We start from the raw sequence: 14,656 nt of genomic DNA, 5'->3' as shown, positions 1-14,656 counted from the left end.
CAGTTGTCTCCCTTTCCCTTGCAGAGAAAGGGGTTCAGAACTGCACGTCATTCATCAAAAATGAAAAATGTGTATCATACATGCAACTTACAATTGTATCTATACATTGCTGGAGCAAGCACGATTCTTGCTTTGGAAAACTGACATTAGGAAAACCTACAACACATTTGTAGCTCCCTTTAATAAGATCAGAAATCAAACAAGGGAGAGAGGGGTGTAGTCAAGTATCACTATTCCTAAAAACAGTAGAAAAAAAAGGCACAATGGTATAGAGTGACTGTGCTACAGCCACAAAAGTCACTGTTAAACTGGTGTTAGAACAATGGTCTCAGTTCAGCATTAGATGAACAAGAGCACACTGAAAAACTCCCCACATCTGCTGCCAGCTTAAACAGGTATAGCCACTTACAATATTCAAATGAATCTGGAAAGTGCAGAAAGCTTTCACTTTTAGAGTTAGTATTGCTTTTCATACAGTGACATAACCCCAAAAATAACATGAACTTTCAAATCTGCTTTTCAACAGGGATAAAACTTGCAGTAGTTACAACATGCACTGTATTTCAAGATCCTGTTTATTCCGAACTTCCATTAATTAGAAACACCCTTTAAAAGAAATTAAGTCTCTCCTTCCTTAGGAGCAATAGAACTTAAGCTTCCAATGTGGATGCATTCCATTATACTATACCACACATTTATTAGAACTATTCAGGGTCCAGACTGTATTTCTCAAGGAATTTAAAAGCTCTTACCTCTCCACAGCGCTGTTTTGCCAGTTCAGCTAGGCTGGATTTTAATTCATTTATTTTCTCATTTGACAAGCCTTTTGAATTTTTTAGTTGTATTTCAGGGACACTGGAGGACAAGCAACAAAACATTGAAAATCTGCATTAGATTGGGAAACAGGAGAGGTTCCTGAGGACTGGAGGAAAGCAAATGTCACTCCAGTCTTCAAAAAGGGCAAGAAGGAGGACACGGGTAACTACAGAGCAGTCAGCCTCACCTCCATCCCTGGGAAAGTGATGGAACACCTTATCCTTGGTGACATCTTAAGGCATATCAAGGATATAGGGTTATGAGGGGCAATCAACATGGCTTCACCAAGGGGAATCATGCTTGACCAATCTTGTAGCCTTTTATGAGGAAATAACACGGTGGATGGCTGATGGCAGAGCGGTGGATGTGGTCTACCTTGACTTCAGCAAAGCATTTAACACAGTCTCCCACAGCATCCTTGCAGCTAAATTGAGTAAGTGTGGTCTGGATGATCGGATAGTGAGGTGGACTGTGAACTGGCTGAAGGAGAGAAGCCAGAGAGTTGTAGTCTATGGGGTGGAGTCTAGTTGGAGGCCTGTATCTAGTGGAGTGCCTCAAGGGTCAGTACTGGGACCAGTATTATTTAATATATTCGTCAATGATTTAGATGAGGGAATTGAGTGTACTATCAGCAAGTTTGCTGATGACACTAAGCTGGGAGGAGTGGCTGACATGCCAGAAGGCTGTGCTGCCATCCAGCGAGACCTGGACAGGCTGGAGAGTTGGGCGGAGAATAACTTGATGAAACATAACAAGGGAAAGTGTAGAGTCCTGCATCTGGGCAGGAAGAACCCCAGGTTCCAGTATAGGTTGGGGAACAACCTGTTAGAGAGCAGTGTAGGGAAGAGGGACCTGGGGGTCCTAGTGGATGACAGGGTGACCATGAGCCGACACTGTGCCCTTGTGGCCAAGAAGGCCAATGGCATCCTGGGGTGTATTAGAAGGGGGGTGGTTAGTAGGTCGAGAGAGGTCCTCCTTCCCCTCTACTCTGCCCTGGTGAGACCTCATGTGGAATATTGTGTCCAGTTCTGGGCCCCTCAGTTTAAGAAGGACAGGGACCTGCTGGAGAGAGTCCAGCACAGGGCAACTAAGATGATTGAGGGAGTGGAGCATCTCCCTTATGAGGAAAGACTGAGGGAGCTGGGTCTCTATAGTTTGGAGAAGAGGAGATTGAGGGGTGACCTTATTAGTGTATATAAATATATAAAGGGGGAGTGTCACGAGGATGGAGCCAGGCTCTTCTCAGTGGCAAACAATAACAGGACAAGGGGTAATGGGTACAAACTGGAACACAAGAGGTTCCACTTAAACTTGAGAAGAAACTTCTTCTCAGTGAGGGTGACGGAACACTGGAACAGTGCCCAGGGAGGTTGTGGAGTCTCCTTCTCTGGAGACATTCAAAGCCCCCCTGGACACATTCCTGTGTAAACTTATCGAGGTGTTCCTGCTCCGGCAGGGGGATTGGACTAGATGATCTTTTGAGGTCCCTTCCAATCTCTAGCATACTGTGATACTGTGAGAGTGATGAATGAACTACATGTTTTTCCAATTTACCCTTTACTATGGAAAACAGAGGAAAATGTCCAGTGGAAAAAAAAAAGTTAAGATTTTAATGTTCACTCACGTATCAGGGTATGTATGTGGACACTTGACCCACAGATCAACTTTGGCATATACTTCATTATCACCAGTCAATCCCTGAGGACGTAGAACTAAATTAATTTCAGGAGGTTGTTGCACCTGAAATGGAAAACAAAACTTTAAAGAGCTTTTCTGGTTTTGTTTTAATGAAAGCACGCAACTCTCAAAACTGTATTATGACAGAATTCAGGTTAGACCATCCAAACTGAGAAAAAAATACATTAATGTATTGATACTGCTCAATGAGAGTGAACTGGTTCACCGATTATCATATTTTATCCAACATATTTTTAGAACTTTCTCAGAGAAGTGCAGTTAGTTATTAGAAGATTTGGACTGAGAATTTTATAACAAACCCCTTGTGTTCTGCTTACCATAGGCTAGTAGTAGGAAAAAAAATAAATGGTTTACTTATGGAATATCACTAATTAAAGCATTTATTATAAGAACAATATTGTTTATTTTGTGTTTGGTTTGGATCACTAGCAAACAGCAGTCGGTATTTTATTTTCTCACATCGCAATAGACTGTAACACGTAAATACACACCTTGTGTGGCCAAACAAATGCAGAGTAATATTTTGTATTCATATTTTTGGGTTTGGAATGAAACAATGAAACAGAACTTTAGCAAGCCCCCCCCCCGCTGTTCAATTGCCTATTCAAAATCAGAATAAAGTAATACATGCCCACATAAACATTGTAAACTTTTTATTTTGTACTAAATACTTCAAAACCCAAAACAACCCAGACCTTACTAATATGACAAACAGGCAGGGAAGTAAGACCACATGTAATAACAAATACTGAAAACAGGTTAAAAGACAGTCACTATACCCTCTATTTTCTCTTTGCATTTCCATCAAGGAAAAGAACAGGTTAAGTCAAGAGAACATCAGGTATGAATTTAATAGGGAGTGAGGTGTGCAACACTCCTGAAAACCCAGTGAATTACTGTGTTAGTATGAAACTCCATGGGGTGTGTGTGTGTGTGTGTGTGTATAGGTTTTGCAAGAATTTAAAGTTCAGGTTTATAGCAGAAAAAAAAGGCAGCAGGGGCTATTTTGTAGAAACTGAAGACAAAAGAATGTAAATAGATAGGCCAGTAGCAGTGAACTTGGGGAACTGAAAAGAATGATCAGTACCTCCAGGTACCGGAAAATGCCACAGATGCAGCTGTAAAAAAAATACCAGTTAGACATTGTGGACACAATGTGATACAAAAGAGAAATGTGAGACTAGTGAGTAGATCTGAGCATTAGTTAGTTGTAATAAAACAAACAAACAGAGCCCAAAACAACAAACAAGAATATATGAAAGCTCTCATTAAAACAGCCACAGTTTGAGTAAACCACAGCATGTAATAAATATGTGAAGATCAGCAATATGTATACGGATGAGATTAACTAATCAAGCAGGTATGCACTTAGTCCGTTAAAGGATGAATTAAGTGGCAATGTTTAAAGAATCTCACTTAAAACGCAAATTACATGCACAACATTAATTATAGCGCGAAGGCACCAATCTGGAAGATTAACTGCAAAGGCAGTCGGTTACAGGGCTGTCTGCCGAAGCGGGGAAGGGTCAGGGCCAGGCAGAGAAAGGAAAGATGCGCCAGGCGAGAAACACGAGGACCAGGCACCAGCGGGAACGCCGCCGCCCTCCGCAACCCGCAGGGAGAGAGGGCCCACTCTGCTTGCCGTGCCGCTGGAGGCCGGAGCCCTGGCGGGCACAGGAAGCGCTAAGGGAGAACAGCAGCAAGGCCGCCCAGCTCGGAGTTGCCTGGCGAGGGGAGCCCCGCTCGCTACCTTCCAGGCCTGGCTCTGCCGCAGATCCTGAAAGTCCTGCCCGTAGATGGACTCCAACACCTGCAGCTCGTTCTCCTGCCGCAGCTGGTAGCTCTCCGGCGGCTCCGCGGCTACCTGCACAGGCAGCGGCTGGGCGCCGCTCGCCCGAGCCATGTCAGCTCCCCAGGCGCGAGCGGGAAGCAGCCATCGTATACAGCCCCACCGCACTGCCTCCCTGGACGTGGCACTGGCCCAGCGAAGGCCCCGCTCTGCCGCGCCCCGGCACCGCCTCCGCGGCGACGGGGGGAGGAGGAGGAGCAGCTGGGTGGGCTGGGGCCTGGTGGAGCGTCCAGGACCAGTTCCGCAGCCTTCAGAAGAGCCGTGTGCTGCCGTGTGGTGGGGTGGCTGCTGCCTTGGTCATGTTCCGTTAGCCCCGGACCGTCCAGGGCTGTAGACAAGACCACTCTCGGCAGCTTTCCTGGGGCTCTGCCACCCTCTGAGGGACCGCGGCATGTTGCGTAACTCGTGTCCACTCATGGTCCCATCTGCCTCCCTCAAAAGCACCATCTTAGCTGTGTAGGCCCGGAGCAGCAGTGTCTCAGAATCGTAAAATTATCTTGAGTTGGAATTGCGAGTCCAATTCCCTGCTCTGCACAGGACTATCTAAAACTAAACCGTGTAACTAAAAGCATTGTCCAGACACTTCTTGAGTGACAGGCTTGCAGCTGTGACCACTTCCCTGGGGGAGTCTGGTGACCAACCACCCTCTTGGTGGAGACCCGTTTCATAATGTCCAGTCTGAACTTACCCAAGATATGCCTCAAGATATATCTGCAAATACAGAGATAGGCACCAAATATGAGTAGTTACTGCATGGATTTTTTTAAATACACCTTGAGAAGTATTTACAAAGGGAAGAAAAACAAACCACAAAATTAAGAATGGATTTAATATCGAGCTGGGGCAGGATACAAGTTCATGTGGAAACTACATGTTTTCACTAATGATTAATTTAACAACTACCGGGAGGTTGAACGTGAGAGCCTTTGCCTTTTCCTTGTTGAACTGCAAACACGAAGCTAGGTAAGCAGATGTGTTTTTCTTCAGCCACTGCATGTGGCAACTACTGAACAGGATTGCCACAAGATGTAGTCTTTAGTTTTGGGATCTTAATGAAAAACCTCTAAGTAAATTCATACACACAAGCTTATTGATTAGGTGTGTGATCGCCAGGCAAAGAAAAATGCTACAGTAATCTGTAGTTTGCTACCGTGCACCCATACACAGTACTTCCATTTATTAGGAAATGAAGGAAACAAGTGTGGTCCACTGGAACCGAATGAACTGAATTGTGTGTTTTCCTTCTGCCTTACCAGGATTCCCACTAATATTATCTTTCTTCTAAAGAGCAAGTTCCCTCACCTGAACTGAAAACAACATAAGTTTCAGAGCCATACTTGCAGTATTTTAGACCTCTGTTTCAGTATAATAGACCCAATTTTTCTTTACTTTTGTAATTGCATGGAAAAAAAATCTTCTGCTGCTTCTCTTTATTTTAATTACAAGGTTTCTCCCAATAGAGTTCTAGTGATCTTTACTCCCTGACCTTGGAGTACAGACTCCTTGTTTTAAATACACTGCTTAAGGAGGGACTTACTCTAATGAGTAGTTTCTATAGTCCTCAGTTTCTCCTTCTGAAATTGACATCTTGTTAATGCATACTTTATCTTTGCATTTCACTTAAACTAAATTCTTATGGTCCCCAGCTGGGTTCATAACAATGTTTCATAATTTCATAATGTCATTAGCATCTAACAAAAACCAAATCTTCAACTGTGTCACTGTTCTGATGCTGTTCTCTGTTCCTCACCATGTCTGGGAATGACTGGAATGTGCCTTTAGTAATGTTTTTCTGTTTCTTTTTTTTTCTTTTTTTTTTTTGTGGGAAATGGCATGAACAAAGCTCTGTAGTATTTATCTAACCACAACAGAGATCTCCTTTTACACAGTCACAGGTGACCTGGGGCACTGTAATTGTCCACTGAAGTTTCTTGCATCTTCTTAGAAGTAACTGCTGTATTTGACCCACGGGTGCAGTTGGGTATTTTTCATCCATCAGTTTGTTTAGGTGTTCTCTCTCTAGTAAAGACTAGAAATAAAAATTTCTAGGCCACAGATTCATCTTGTCTCCTACCAAAAGATATGGCAAGAATGGCCAATTTGAATATATGATGCAGTAAATAATTAAGAAACTTCTGTATTTTTTTCTTTAACAGAAATTATGGGTTTACACTTTCCAAGCACGTTGCGTGAGGCACACAGCCCAGCATTTGGCAAACTTCCCCGTGTCAGTTTGCATAACAATGGGTGGGTCAGGTAACGTTATGCATTGTTAAAGCTCCCCCACTGTTCCTGTTCTTTGTGATGGCAAAATTTTAACCAGTTGGGATGAAATGTTCTAGACCAGATGTCTACCCCAGGCTGGTTTTTTTTCTCTTAATTTCTTCTACAGTGATTCACTGTTTCCAAGAAGAAAGCCAGAGACAAGTAACTTAATAATTAAAAAAAAAAAAAAATCACAATCATTTATTTTAAAGTCTTGTGCCCCAACACAAGCGTGAAAATTTGGTAGGTGATGGGGAAGAGACACCTTTTTCAGGGCTGTGGCTTTGCTAGCTAGCCTTGAGAAAACCTGCACAAAGTAAACAAAAATATATTATTTAGGGAAAAAAAAGATAATCAAATACTCTGCACAGATCTATTGGAGTACTGTGAACATCACTGAAGAGTATGCCTGTGCCAAACACGTGTATCTGGACAGAAGCTTCCCTTCCAAAATTTAAAACTTCAGTATCTCACATTAAAATTTAATTCTAGCCACTAAAATTTAACGATGTGAGATGTTATATTGTGCTTTCACTTCCCCCTGTGCATAGGGAGGGGAGGTTAGTCTCCCCTGGTGAGTTGCAGGAGAGTGGGGAAGGGTCCCAGAGGGAGTAACTGAAGGAAGGGGCTGCCCTCTAAAGAAAGGCACCTTGTAGGTGGCTGGGAGGTGGAGAGGAGGTCAGAGTGGCCAAATGGCCACAGAAATGCTGGGGGACTGAAAGGACAAAGCCAGTTTGGGAGGCCTAGGAGACAAACATGAGAGGAAAGCAGGGTAGTAGCTGCTGGCTTTTGCCTGGGTAAGGTGGGGAAAAAAATGGGACTGGCTGGACAAAGTGAATGGCTTGTGAGCAGGTGTGAGAGGAAAAAGCAGGAGAGTGACTCAGGCTATGAACATGGAAGAGATATGAATTACCAGGAAAGAGCCTGGAGCAATGACCTGGGAGATACACACTCCCAGAGAAGAGGCTGCAAGTGTAGAGGCTGTAGGGCCTGTAGTGTTATAGGGTGGTAGCAGCCTACATTTCCCTGTGGTCAGCACACGTCTCTGAACCCATGGCGGAGCATTTGGCGTTTTCCTGTATCATCCAAGTCCACATCACAGGAGGCAGCACATAGATCACAGAAGTACATTTTATCAGTGTGGGGTCCTTGAAAGCCTTGGTGAGCAGGGGTTATACTGGTGGGCTCTTCCAGAGGGCACATCCACATTGCCAGCCAATAGCTGAAAGGCCTTTTGCTGCTTCTTAACTAACAATCCACCTAAAATCTTCAGATATGTACTCACTATATGGATGCAGGTAAACTTCTTGCACAATTAAAACCCAAACTTACTATGCCAATAAGGAGCTTACCCGATAAAATACGTATTTAAAATATTTTAACAAATAACACGTATAAATCTGCACTGCCTTTTGAAATTTTCCTGAGGTACTTACCTGTGTTATAACACCACTGGACACCGGACTGGGCCTGCCCACCGAAGAGGAGGAGCTCTCTGAGGGCTACCTCAGGCGCTGCCCACCAAAATGTCGGCCCCGTTGGCTGCCGCGGCCACGTGATGGCGGCACTCCGCCCCTTGGGAGTGTGGCGGTGGTGGGAGCTCGGCGGTCCGCCCCGGCCGCTTGGCTCCGCCCGGCCAGGCCACCGCCTCCCGCGGGCGGTGGGGCTTGGCGGCTGTGGGGTCGTGCAGCTGTCTGGGTCGGGATGTTGGCGCATGTACGGGCAGGGTGTTACCGCCGGCCGTGCTTGGTGTGGGGCACGCTCAGAGTGGGTCGCGCAGAATCGTACGGAGGCTTTTCGGTTTGTTGGAGGCTCGAGTGCCCCCAGCCTTGGGGTTCAAAACCAAATTAATTTAACCCGAGAAATAGCTGGAGTGCAGTGGAAGTCATTGAACGGTCGCTGGCTTCCCCGGGCTCCGTATAAAGGTCTTCTTGGTGTCCAGTGTCGCGCAGAGTGGGGAGGAACGCTGGACGGAGTCGTGTGTCACTACGGGAGGAGTGGGCAGGAAAGAAGAGAGCGCTAGGAAATGTGCCACGGGGCAAAAGGTGTCCTTCCTCCCTCAGGGCTGTGAGAAAAGCTAACGTCAGGGCAGAGAGCGGAGTGGGGAAAGCGCTTGTGGTCCACCAACTCTTCCTGGCTGATTTCAGTGTATAGGGTCCATGTGCCTGCGAGTGTGTACGCTGTGGTGCGAGACGACCTTCTGGCGGGGTGAGCTGCGGTGTGGACTGTGATTTTCTCATGCACGTTTATTGCAGTAAACCATGCTGAGGAAACGCTGTGGCGTTGTGAAGCAAGAAATATGGGACAGCAGCTAATCGCAAGGAGGAGCCTGCTTTTTCTGTTTACCGGTTATCGTAGTTTACAAGATGAAAACGTGAAAAGCCAACCCTGCTTTCTGGCACACAGAAATACGGTTAAGATGCCTCCAAGTGTTAGAGACAGGGCTTTGTCCTCAGAAGTGCCTTTTTGCTTGTGGGCTGCAGTCAGTCGCTGAAAGCAGGGGCTCAGTAACCTGTGGGTATTAGGTGTTAGCAAGGAAAGCAGGAACTCCGCCATGGGGTACAACAAAAGCTGGATCTCGAGGAATGAAAGCGAGCATCCCCCGTACCAGGCTGTCACCAGAGCTCTGGAGATGAGAAACGCATCGGCTGGGCAGATGGTGTGGCAGGGTGGGAACAGCAGCCAGGCTGGGGCTGCGGAGAGCGAGGAGCACAGCCAGGAGCAGACCTACAGGCATTTCACTACCACGGTGCAAATCGTCATCTTCATAGGCTCTTTGCTGGGTGAGTGAGTGTTGCTGGACTTTTTTGTTGATGTGGTTTGTTTATCATTATGGCCAGGGACTGCAGACGAAATGGTAACCAGCATAACTTGCTGCTGTAGTGACCCTTCTTTCTGCATTTTAGGTCCTCAGCTGTATGATTTCATGCTCCTTTTTTTTTTTAATGTGTAAAAACTACTACTATAAAATTCTATTAATCACAACTGAAAACTGGTACAATATATGTATGTATTGCTTTGTAAACTTTTCTATCACAATTTAAATGGGCAAAATTTAAATGCATTGATTACACCTTTAGTTTAAACTGTACTGGGATCTGTTCTCTAAAGAGATAGGGTGTGAGTGTTTTAAACAAGCTTTACTCAGTTTCTGTTTCACAATGCAGAAATCCTGTGTTTGTATCCTCAGATTTTAAATTAATCCTTTGGAAGTACTTTATGCTGTAAAATGTATAACCATGTGCAATCTTGCCTATTTGTTATCCTTTAAAGTAGAAATCATACACTTTAGATATGTGGTAGTAAACTATTAATATATTGCCAAATAATTTTACAGATGTGTGTATACTTTCTAGATGTTTATAGCATGTTGTTTTATCAGGAATACATATGCATTTTTTACAAAAGGCAAAATAAGCCCTTTGGTGAGTCAAGTTAGCACTGTTCAGGAGATCAGTAAGCTGGATTTCAGTAAAATGCTGCTACTATCTGAATCATTTAAAGCTGATTACTGGAAATCGTGAGGCTTTTCACACAAGGCTTGACAAAGAAAGTCTCGAGCTCTCTTAGGGAGAGTTCAGTAGGACTTTACTGATGGTCACTGGCTCTTATCATCAAAGATTTGTTTTTGTTTTTTCCGATCTTGAGTAATGCTAAAATCCATTTCTGTGGTCGTGGTAATTAATTGTAATATCAATTTCTTCTTGGCAGTATTTAACATCACAAATAATTCTTAGTAAGTTGGTACACATAGTCTTGGAACAGCATTGGGCACAGCGGTATGCTTACTGCTTGTTACTGTAAATCACTGACTTTTGGCCTCAATTCCTCTGCCCAGTGCCGGTAATCCTCTTGGTTCTTGCTTATTTATTTATTTATTTATTTAGCACATAGATGGTGTGGGGAAAGCGGTCTCTTTGAGTGTGTTTGGTAGTGCCTGGCACAAAATGACAGCCAGCAGATAGCGTCCTGAAAACTAACAAGATTAGATGAGAAAAGACAGAATTCATTCATATTCTTCATTCTCTGGGATTTGAGCCATAAGAACATATATCTGGGTCATGTGTCCACACTTGCTTTCATGAGCATGGATCTTTCAGTTTTATTTGAAGAAGAAAACAGACACTGTCATGTAATCATACCTTCAGCAGCAGGAGTTCTTGAAAACTAACTCGCCAGTCAACAAATACCATAGCTATAAATTTTAGAAGATGACTGTAAGTCATGGTTTGGCAGTCCTGCAGTTTGCTTTCAAGAGGTGGACTCTGAAAAGATGGGGACCTAAGGGGTTTATGTGCAGGTTGGATGGCTGAGAGGCTGATGAAGCTTCCAGATCAGTAGCTTCTCCAGACCTACGAAAGAACAAAATAGGAGAGGAAGTGATGTATTTTTAAAACAGAAAAATGCAGTGGTCCAATGACAAATGTTAGCAGCAAGCCTCGTGAGTTTACAGTGATAAACAACAGTTTTATTTTTTTTTTTTCCAAACTGCCTTGTTTTCCAGTCTCCCTGCTGTCCTGAAACACTATTTTGACAATATTTATGAGACGTGCTATTGTAATACCTTAAAACTTAAGAATCTTTAAACATGACTTCCCATATCATCCCTATTCCACCTTTACTGAATGGAAACAAAGCCACGAAGAAGCTAAAGCCTTGATCTCCTGGTCTCAGGGTTTCTGTGCTTGCATGCTCAATCCTCATATGTGGCAGAAGTTTTGCTTGTGCATGTGCTGTGTGCTATCTCCTGCATCAGCAAGGGAGAACAACTTGATATTTACCTGACGCTTATGGTGGTACAAGCCATTATTTACATTTTCCTCTTCATTTGTTCTCTGCCATGATCCTTAGAATGTGGGTGATGTCCAGCTCTTTTCTCCGTCAGGTGAGCCTCTCAGCTGAGCTGCAGGGTAGTCCCGTGAGTCTCAAGTTTGCCTTTGCAGAGGGGAAACCCTTCAAGAGGAATTAAGACTATCCTTCCTCCTAAAGAATGAGGTGTATTTGAATCCTTTCTGGTTTAGGTGGTTGTACAACTTATTCATTCTCACAATGTCAGTGTGTGCCCAAGCCACTTTGCTATTGGATAGAACAGCACTACCCTTTTAAAAGGAAGAAGTAATTTGTACTTCTGCCTTGAAAGGAAACAAACATCTATGTCTTAGTCCTGATAATGGACACTGGGGTCTGACGTAAGTAGCGGTCTACAGCACAGAGTGGTCCATGTGCTACAAGAGGGAAGTATCACGGTTGGTGTTGTGAATTTAATTTTGGTTCCTGCTGTGTAGAAGTATGCGATAGTGATGGTTGTGAGAGAGATGTACGTTATGCTGTGTTTGTTTACTTTGCAGTACATCAAAAGTACATCCTTAGTTATTTCAGGTAGCAGTAGCAATGATACTAGATTCTAGAGTTTCTGTTTATCTATAAAAGGGATTACGTAGTTGTCAGAAGCTTGCCAAAGCTTGAACCTGGATGTGACATGTATATCAGAGGATTTAACTGGTAGAACCAACCAGAAGTACCAAGAAGAGGCTAGCTAACTGGCAGATTGTTTTATTTTTGTTCTTGGTGGGGCTTTTTTTTTTTTTGTTGCTGTTTTGTTTGGTTGTTTTTTTGTTTGTTGGGTTTTTAGGGTTTTGTTTGTCCTAATTTGATGAGAGCTTTCATTGTTAAAAAATTCTGATTTTGTAAAGAACCAAATTATTTCATGTTTGGAATGGACAAAGTATAATTATTATTAGTCAAAAAATGACTTATAATTTTGGGCAGTTAGACATGAGAGTTCTTCAAATAACTTGGTCATGATTTACTGAGTTTATGAAGCTATAATATGATTAAATGCTACAGTTTTAAGTAGCTGTTCATGAGACTTTGAGTCTGCAGAAACTTCCTACTGTTGCTCTTCCACTGTCTGTGTGGAAGTTCTCACTTAGCAGACTAGCTATGATTTTAATATTCAGGGACTGAGGAATAAGAAGGGGTAAATCTGCATCTCTGTGCTTTGAGCCCACTGTGTGCTCGTTTGGTTGTAGCCTACCATGAGGTTTCTGCAAAAGATAGGAGGCATTGGAGAGAGGAATTTAGTCAATTTAGTTACCCTGATCAGCAGCTTGGTTTGCCTCTGTGAAGGAAAGATTTAACAGTATCTTCAGGACTTGAAAGCCATTTCTGGCTGTGATGCTTAGCTGAGTGCATGAAATGGGGAGTACAGCTGAGGAGCTTTAAATGCTCTGCACATGTTGATGGACCTTACTTACCAAATGCACAAGGTGAGGTACCAAGTATGTATGAAACAAGAAGATCTTGTTAACACTGTCTTCCTGTGCATTTTTTTCTGGTTCTCCTCCCCGTTCCACCAGGGGATTGGAGAGTGAGCGAGTGTCTGTGTGATACTTGCCAGCTGGAGTTAAACCATGACACTAGTAATGGCAGTTCTCACAGTAATGGCATTTCCTAGCCTGTAAGCTGTTAACTCAGGACTATAATAAAACAGTGAAAATGCTTGTCATTGGTGTTTCTTGTTCCACTGTTTGAACTGTTCTTGGGAAAGTGGAACATGTTACAGAAAAAAATACAAGTGTGCTGAGCTTCAGCAGAAGAACAAGAAAAAGACCTATGCTTCTCATTACCACTTTGCTTTTCTGATCCACGTATGTACTTCATAATCCTTGAGATGAAGAGAGTAGGTGCCTCAGGAACTCTGGAATAGCAAGTGCATGTGTAGAGATGTGTTTCTGGCATGGGGTCAGATGAGCTGCACTCATTAATTTGCTTAGGCCATAGCTGTGCTGGTACAATGTGTTTACGGTTGCTTCAAAGAAAAATTACTACAGGAGAATAGGAGACAAAGTAACTATGCTGCTTCTCTTATGAATAACTGTAGTTTGTATTCCTCAATTGTGCCTAATTGGCTTACCAAAAGGAAAGCTATTGTGCTGAATTTCTGTGTGTAAGGCAGCAACTTTCATTACCTTAAATATAAGGGAAAGTGAAAGACACTGACAGGAAGAACTAGCTGATTTTACTGGCCACTAGAATGATGCAGACAGGAGCAGTGTGATATGAGAAGCAATACATGCTGTCAGTGCTGATTTCCTTCGGTTGATTTAATCCTGACTGGTAAAAGGCATCAAGAGATTCGAGCTTGTCGTGTCCTGACTTGTTTTGAAAGGATGTAGAATTTATCAATGGAAGAACAAAAATGGAAGAGGTTTGCTTTGAGATTGATTACTTCATTTCCACTAATCCTGCACAGATCCATCTGCTCTGCGGTTCCCTGTATATTCTGCATGAGTCAGGTTAGATCATTTTTCACTGCCTTGTAGGAGCTGTTTTGTTTTGCCTGACTTGTGTTTCAGGCTAGTTCCCTCCACCTGCCATCAAATGGATGTGGCTAAGATGATGAAGTCAGGATTACTTATGGAATTGAGTGATGATTTGCAGTCACAGTAATACTGGCTAGGATCCTTAGGTGGCAAATTCAAATGGCAAATATCAAAGGGATAGTATTGTTCATGTGAAGTTGATAAAAGGAAGGATAAAATAAAACTGAGGTTTAGAACTTCAGCATTGTCAAACTACTGAGGTTTTGAAGATGGAGACCATAGTCTCCATTCTCATATGTTTGTTTTTGTGGGATTTTTTTCTTGGCATATTACCCTGTCTGTCTTTCTTTAGGTTCTTGTTTCAGGATCCGTTCTCTTCACAGTGTTGTTGTGCCACCTATTGTCATAGTAGTAGTGCCATCAGTGATGCAAATTAATGACAAAAGCATGTTTTTTCATGCAGTTTCTAAAGTTGCTCCTCTTTGAGCAGGAGTAAAGTTCTGCTTGTTTGTTCTTTGTTTTGTTGTTTTGTTTTGTGTGGTTTTTTTTTTTTCTTGTTTAAATTAAAAAAGAGATTTGATGAGTTTTGCGGGTTGTGTAGGGACTTATTTGGAAGAGGACTGACAAGTACCATTGGAATGGTAGAAAAGGAAAATCTGTGGTGTTCCCATGTGCATGGGTAGTTGGTTCTTCTTGCTGGAAA

General features: G+C 43.1%; 2 protein-coding genes and 1 long non-coding RNA gene across 4 annotated transcripts in view; 1 reads left to right on the top strand and 2 right to left on the bottom strand.

Moving 5' to 3' along the window:
- The window catches only part of EIF2AK4 (eukaryotic translation initiation factor 2 alpha kinase 4), a 36,620-nt gene extending 32,075 nt beyond the window's left edge, over positions 1-4,545 (bottom strand). Inside the window, exons 1-3 of one of the 2 annotated variants that reach the window (XR_009729564.1) lie at positions 4,265-4,545; positions 2,441-2,556; positions 753-855 (exon numbers count right to left, since the gene is read on the bottom strand). Coding sequence is in view for 1 of the 2 variants with exons in the window: in XM_061380227.1 (XP_061236211.1) it covers positions 753-855; positions 2,441-2,556; positions 4,265-4,417 (372 nt within the window). In the remaining variant the exon portion in view is untranslated. The remainder of the gene's footprint in view (positions 1-752; positions 856-2,440; positions 2,557-4,264) is intronic. The other variant, XM_061380227.1, reaches the window with a different exon arrangement.
- Positions 4,546-6,810: 2,265 nt separating this feature from the next.
- Positions 6,811-7,808, bottom strand: LOC133226538 (uncharacterized). The gene is made up of 2 exons (XR_009729538.1): positions 7,579-7,808; positions 6,811-6,935 (listed from the first exon to the last, which is right to left on the bottom strand). It is a non-coding gene; the product is annotated as an uncharacterized LOC133226538 (long non-coding RNA).
- Positions 7,809-8,339: 531 nt separating this feature from the next.
- Positions 8,340-14,656, top strand: part of GPR176 (G protein-coupled receptor 176) — a 39,441-nt gene continuing 33,124 nt past the window's right edge. The window contains exon 1 of the mRNA XM_061380157.1: positions 8,340-9,411. Coding sequence (XP_061236141.1) covers positions 9,183-9,411 — 229 coding nt within the window. The 5' untranslated portion in view covers positions 8,340-9,182. The remainder of the gene's footprint in view (positions 9,412-14,656) is intronic.

This window comes from Neopsephotus bourkii, unplaced genomic scaffold, assembly GCF_033783945.1.
Source record: "Neopsephotus bourkii isolate Nb327-2 ecotype Australia unplaced genomic scaffold, CSIRO-AGI_Nbou_v1 NB_1792, whole genome shotgun sequence".
NCBI classification, from domain to species: domain Eukaryota; kingdom Metazoa; phylum Chordata; class Aves; order Psittaciformes; family Psittacidae; genus Neopsephotus; species Neopsephotus bourkii.
The sequence above is the reverse complement of the archived record's forward strand: the minus strand, read 5'-3'. Positions and strand labels throughout refer to the sequence as shown.